The 6,050-nt window shown below is 56.0% G+C and overlaps 1 protein-coding gene across 1 annotated transcript; it reads left to right on the top strand.

The window, feature by feature from the left end:
* Positions 1-3,069: 3,069 nt before the first annotated feature.
* On the top strand, positions 3,070-5,496 carry NEU2 (neuraminidase 2). The gene is made up of 2 exons (XM_016204631.2): positions 3,070-3,273; positions 4,558-5,496. Exons 1-2 carry the CDS (start codon positions 3,073-3,075, stop codon positions 5,494-5,496), a joined length of 1,140 nt encoding a protein of 379 aa, XP_016060117.2. The 5' UTR covers positions 3,070-3,072.
* The last annotated feature ends 554 nt before the right edge of the window (positions 5,497-6,050 follow it).

Below are 6,050 nucleotides of genomic sequence, written 5' to 3'. Positions count from 1 at the left end.
GCGTCGGCTCTCACTTGTCGCTATGGGCTCCTGGAGGGCAGGGACCGGGCTCGCGTGTTTACCTGGCTCCTGGCACATGGAAGGTGCCCAGTACAGATTTGTGAGTTGGCAAAGGCTCCTCCTGAAGTGGGCGAGGGAATGCCGGCAGCCAGCATGCTCCCAGCAGGAGAGAGGAGGGGGGCAGGGCCGGGACCCCAACGCCTGCTATTGGTTAGGAAGCTTCCAGACCTCAGGGTCCCAGCCGTGTCCGTGGCAGGACATCCCAGTGGTTAGGGGCGTGTGTTCTGAAATGAGGCTGATCAGGCTCATATCCACCCACCTTAATCCACCCACCTTCACGGACTCGAGGAAGTCATCCACCGGCTCCCTGACTCACTTCTCGGTTTCCCCACATCTGAGATGGGCGTGCGAGAGCCGGCCTCCTGGGCTGGGTGGGGAAAAGTGAGCTGCCTTGTGTAAGACGCTGCTTCGCTCTGGCCTTGGCGCCGGCAAGACCACTAGCCATGTCGGCCACAGGTAGCCTTCGGTGGGACCATCTGAAATCGTCACTATTCAGTATTTTTGACCTACCAAACGGCAGTTTCTCACGGTGCAAGCTGACCTCGTCACCTCTCTGGTTGCCTGTGGGCTGCAGTGTGGGACTGGGTTGTGCCGAGGCCCCTGCCCAGCCTCCCCCGCGGAGTCAGGGCCTAGGTCAGCGCCTGCTGGAGGTGGAGGGGCCTTCACGGTCACCTCCTCCAGCCCCCTTCTTGCCACGTGGGTAGATGGAACCCAGGGAGGAAGGTTCTTGCCCAAAGATATACAACCTGTTGGGCATGAACCTGGGCCCAGAATTGGATTCTTAAGTCAGCTCTTTCCACCACCTCAGCCGGAAGCTGCTGCCATGTGCGGAGCTGCGGCTGGGGCACGTGGGCCAGCCCCCTGCACACAGTGAAGGCATCCATGGGAGTGTGAACAGGTGCAGGAAGGTCGTACCTTCCAGAACTGCCCTGAGAGGCAGACTGGGGGCATTAGGAGAGTCTGTAGTCCCAGCTCTGACACTGAAGGGCTGGGTGGGCTCAGTTTCCTCATCTGTACAATGGGCAATGATAGCATCAGCTTCATGGGGGTGTTAAGGGGATTGGATGAGTATGTATTTGTGAATCGTATTGTAAATAATACAATTTGTAATTATAACTTCCAAATTTTTAAAAATATTATAGAACCCAGCACTTAAAGAGTGCCCAGCATTTGGTAAGGGCCACTGTGTGTTTGTTGTTATTTTATGAAGACATTTGGGGATTGGTATTGCCAGTGGGTGTGTGAGTTTGAGCCGGTGCTGAGTTACTGAATCTAGAGAACTCTCTAGAACGGACCCCAAGGTTCCCTTTTCCTCCATCCCATCCCCTCCTTTGTGGCTCTAAATACTCAAGGGACAAGTACTTAGATTAGCTGCCTGTGGGGCCTGGGGTTAGTGAGTCTCATTCAGAAAGCATCCCAAGTTCCTAGCACAATGAAGGGCTTAAGGCAGAAACAAAATGAACCTTTGCTGTATGAATGAATACATTTGTCCCCACCCTTAGGGATCCGAGTCTGAAGGAGGAATCTGGAAAACAGTCAGAGCTGCTCTGGAAATCTATTCAGAATATTTCCTCCCTAATTTGCCCTCCAGATCATATGAATTCTCCTGTTTTTTCTAAGAGTTAGGCTCCCCTCTCCGGCTTTTATTTTATCTCACCTGGAAAATTGCAGCAGACTCACCTTCTGCTCCCTGTGCCCTGAAGCCAAAAGAGGGACTTCCTAAAAAACAAGCCAGGTTAGATCCCTGCCTTGCCCAAGCACCTCTGAAATCTTGCCTTTGCATCCAGGTGAAAATGCAACTCCCAAGGGCCAATAGGCACATGCAAACATGCGCCATATCACTGTTTTTTTATTTGCCCTTATTACTTTTATTTTGTTATATTGTCCTAATGATAAATATTCGTAACCAATTGAATGAAATACTGATAGATTACATTTATTTCTCAAACATGTTAAATAAGTTTTAAATAGAAAATGATGTTCACCATAGGAAAAAATGCAAGCAGTAGGAACAGAGACAGAGAGGAGAGGCCAGGTGTCTCCTAGGGCAGCTGACCCCCGGAGCCCTGGACCTGCGCCGGCCCTCAGAGCACCCAGATAGGTCAAGGGGCCAGGTCTTAAGTTCTAGGCAGGCCAGCCTCAGATGCAGCCCCTCCTGGGGATGACCAGGAGGAGGTCCTTTTAAACTGACAGCGATCTCATCCCTCCTGCTCAGCTGAGGGCCTTCTGCTGTGCAGCCAGCACTCCCAGCAGCTGGGGCTATGTCCCCCTGAAGGGGACCCCAGGCGGCCCAGCATGGTGACTGTCACACACAGTCACCAAGTTATCTCTGGCCCTCCCTACCTTTTTTGGCCAAATGCTTATTTAAAAAATTTTTTTTGTGTGTGTACCTCTGGAGGAGCCTCGCAGCCCGAGTGAGCTGCCAGGAGCCTCTCTCTTCCATTCCAGAGGGGCTCCTCCCTGCCCCGGGGGTGGACCCCACACACTGGGGGCGTCTGGAAACTCAGCCTCAGGCGGCCTGGAGCATGCCCGCAGAATCAAGGCCCTTCCCCTTTCCTTTTTTCTAAGGTGACTTTCCAGGGCTGCAGTTATAAAAAGCTCCTATGTGTCCTCTGGCAGTGGGACAGCTGCAGAATGCCACTTGGCCAGCATTCCTGCCCAGCCCAAGGCTTGGCATGTGATTGGCAAAAGCAGTTGGAGGTTATCGCAGATTTGTCCTAATGAGGATTGTTAAGTTATAATAAAAATTCAACACGAAATATGCTTTTCCAAATACCCCTTCCCCAAAGTGTCAGACAGACGCTGCCAGACCTCATGGCAGGCACGAGCGGAATCGGTAGACGGGATCTTGGGAGGTAATAAAGAGGCTGAACCCCATGGGGAAGGACAGGCCCCCAGCCTCAGTTGGCTCGCCTGTGGAGTGGGCACCCCCTGCCTGGAGGATCGCTCAGCGCCATCTCAGGATGTGACTTCAGGGGACTCACCTTCTCTGTCTGCGCCCCCCCAGGCCCCATGGCATCCCTCCCCGTCCTGCAGAGGGAGACACTGTTCCAGGCGGGAGCCCAGACCTACAGAATCCCCGCCCTGCTCTTCCTGCCGCAGCAGAAGGTCCTGCTGGCCTTCGCCGAGAAGCGCACGAGCAAGACGGACGAGCACGCGGAGCTAATTGTCCTGCGCAGGGGCAGCTACAGCGCGTCCGCCCACCAGGTCCAGGTGAGGCAGGAGGGAATTCAGGGACACCCCCCCCCCCCGGGAATGCAGGGACCACACCGCCCTTAGATGGCTGGGGGGGGGGACAGGAGGAAAGGAGACATTGCAACCAGGAGGGACCCAGGGCCCTATCACGGATGGGGCAGAGAAAATGCCCCCAAGTGGTCACCGAGAAAACATGCGTTCGCTGGGACCAAGTCCAGTTGGCCTGGTGGCATCGGCTTCGGTGCATGGCTGGACGAGCCCAAGGAAACTGATGCTCAGAGAGTTTCCTGCGTCATTGTGAACTAGTTTAGAGGACTAGCTTAGAATCCCGTAACTGGGGCTGTGTCCTTTGAGTATAATTAACCTGGGAGGGGGGGCCGGGGAGGGTTGGAGTGATTTCCCTGCCCTAGAGTTCCCACATGTAGATCAAGTAATTGATTTTAACAGATACCCAAGGCTGACTATCACATACGAAGGGTTTAATATTAGTATTATTACTGTGTGGTCATTATTATATAGCAGCTGTTCAGAGCATGGGGTTTGAGGCAGATGGACCTGGGTTCAAGTCCTGGTTCATTCACTTACCAGAGGTATGGCCTTGGGCAACTCATCTGCCCTAAGCCTCCCATTCTCCAGACATAAGGTGGAGCTCTTAACACCTGGCCCCCAGGAGTTAGGGGTTAGGCTCTCAACACAGTGTCTGCCTTTAGAAACGCTCCTTGGGGGTTATCTGTTAATGAATGGGGCAGATGGCAGAGCTGCCACATGTATGACATAGACTCGGGGATTATGGAAGCTCCGTGTGAGTCCTTAGTGTCACTGAGCTGCCCCTCCCAGGATGCATTAATAGAGTATGATGTGTAGAAGATGGGATGTGATTGTCATATTCTGTCCCACACAAGTCAGACTATTGTAGTTCCTGCTAGGGCTCTACTTTTCAAGAATGGGGAGTTGGACCTGGCTGGTAGGTTGAGGGAACCGGGATGAAGCTGGGAATGGCTCATGCCCGAGTGACCTTGGCATCTTGAGGTCTAGCCCACCGTAGGTGCTCTGCTACATGTTGGTGGGAATGGAGGCAGCAGCAGTTCAAGAGGAGTGGGCTGCGTGGAGGGGGTGAGGTGGAGCCTGGCTCCCGCAGCTCTGGGAGGTGACGTGAGATGAGCGAGTGCTGGATGGACACTTTTCCTCCATGACCTTTGACCTAACCCCATGAGACGCCCCTCCCACCCCGAGTGCAGCTCCTGTCACTGTCACCGGTCATTTCAAGGCAGTGCCTCTCTCTCTTCCTCCCCTCGCATTCAGTGGCACGCTCAGGAGGTGGTGGCCCAAGCCCAGCTGGAGGGCCACCGGTCCATGAACCCGAGCCCCCTGTATGACGAGACGACGGGCACCCTCTTCCTCTTCTTCATTGCCATCCCCGGGCAGGTCTCTGAGCACCACCAGATCCACACCAAGGTCAACGTGACGCGGCTGTGCCAAGTCACCAGCACTGACCACGGCAGATCCTGGAGCCCCGCCAAGGACCTCACCAACTCTGCCATTGGCGAGGCCTACAAGGAGTGGGCCACCTTTGCGGTGGGCCCGGGGCACTGTCTGCAGCTGCGCAACAGGACGCAGAGCCTGCTGGTGCCCGCCTATGCCTACCGGAAACTGCACGCCCAGCAGCGGCCCACCCCCTTCGCTTTCTGCTTCATCAGCCACGACCACGGGCTCACGTGGCAAAGAGGCAACTTCATGGCCCAGGACACCCTGGAGTGTCAAGTGGCTGAGGTCAGGGGTGCCACACAGAGGGTGGTATATCTGAACGCTAGAAGCACTCTCGGGTCCAGGGTTGAGGCCCAGAGCGCCAATGACGGGCTGGATTTCAGGGGGATCCAGCTGGTGCAGAAGCTGGTGGAGCCTCCCCACGGCTGCCACGGGAGCGTCATCGGCTTCCCTAGCCCCTGCCCGGGGTCAGGCCCCTCGGAGAAGTGGCTGCTCTACACTCACCCCACTGACCCCAAGCACAGATCCAACCTGGGCGCCTACCTCAACACGCAGCCCCTGGCCCCCGAAGCCTGGTCCCAGCCCGCCCTGCTGGCCACGGGTAGCTGTGCCTACTCGGACCTCCAGAGCCTGGGCGTCGGCCCCGACGGCTCCCCCTTGTTTGGGTGTCTGTATGAATCTGGTAACTACGAGGAGATCGTCTTCCTCATGTTCACCCTGAAACAAGCCTTCCCCTCTGAATTCTCCGCCCAGTGAGCCCGCCGGGCTGCCCCCTAGTCTTGCCCCCCTGACCGAGAGGCTGATGGGTTTGCCTCTGGCTTTGCAGCAGCTCTGGGTTCTGTCCCCAAAAGTGTGCCGCCTGAGAAACAAGCTAAGATCACAGACGTGGGACACGAAACAGACGGACAGATCTCAGTGGGAAGGCGGGAAGGAGGGCGGGAAGTGATTAACTAAAGAGCTTATACGCATAGACGTGCAGAGCCAATGGACACAGACGGTGGACAGGTGAAGGCCTGGGGGGATGGGAAGAGGGGGGTAAAGGGGGACAATGGGGGATGTTTGGCCCCCGGCCGCCGCTGCTGTGCCGGTCTGGATGAGTGATCCAGTCCGTCCGTGTCTCCTTCGGAAGTAGGTCCGGGGGAGAGGCTGAGAGAGGGATGTGAAGTAGCGGAGGTGTGCGACGGTGTGTGCATTTGAGTGTGTCTGTGTGTGTCTCCGCAGTGGCGCTTCATGGCAGACAGTGTGGGCGGCAGCTTTGCAGAGAGGCGGGCGGGGTGGTGGAAAAGCAAGCCAGCTGGAGCCATTGGGTC

This window comes from Miniopterus natalensis, chromosome 8 (genome assembly GCF_054644295.1).
Source record: "Miniopterus natalensis isolate mMinNat1 chromosome 8, mMinNat1.hap1, whole genome shotgun sequence".
NCBI classification, from domain to species: domain Eukaryota; kingdom Metazoa; phylum Chordata; class Mammalia; order Chiroptera; family Miniopteridae; genus Miniopterus; species Miniopterus natalensis.
The sequence above is the reverse complement of the archived record's forward strand: the minus strand, read 5'-3'. Positions and strand labels throughout refer to the sequence as shown.

Coding starts and splice junctions, on each gene's coding strand:
- NEU2 (XM_016204631.2), top strand. CDS start 3,073: ATGGCATCCCTCCCCGTCCTGCAGAGGGAGACACTGTTCCAGGCGGGA. Junction 3,274..4,557: donor CGTCCGCCCACCAGGTCCAG/GTGAGGCAGGAG, acceptor CCTCGCATTCAG/TGGCACGCTCAGGAGGTGGT.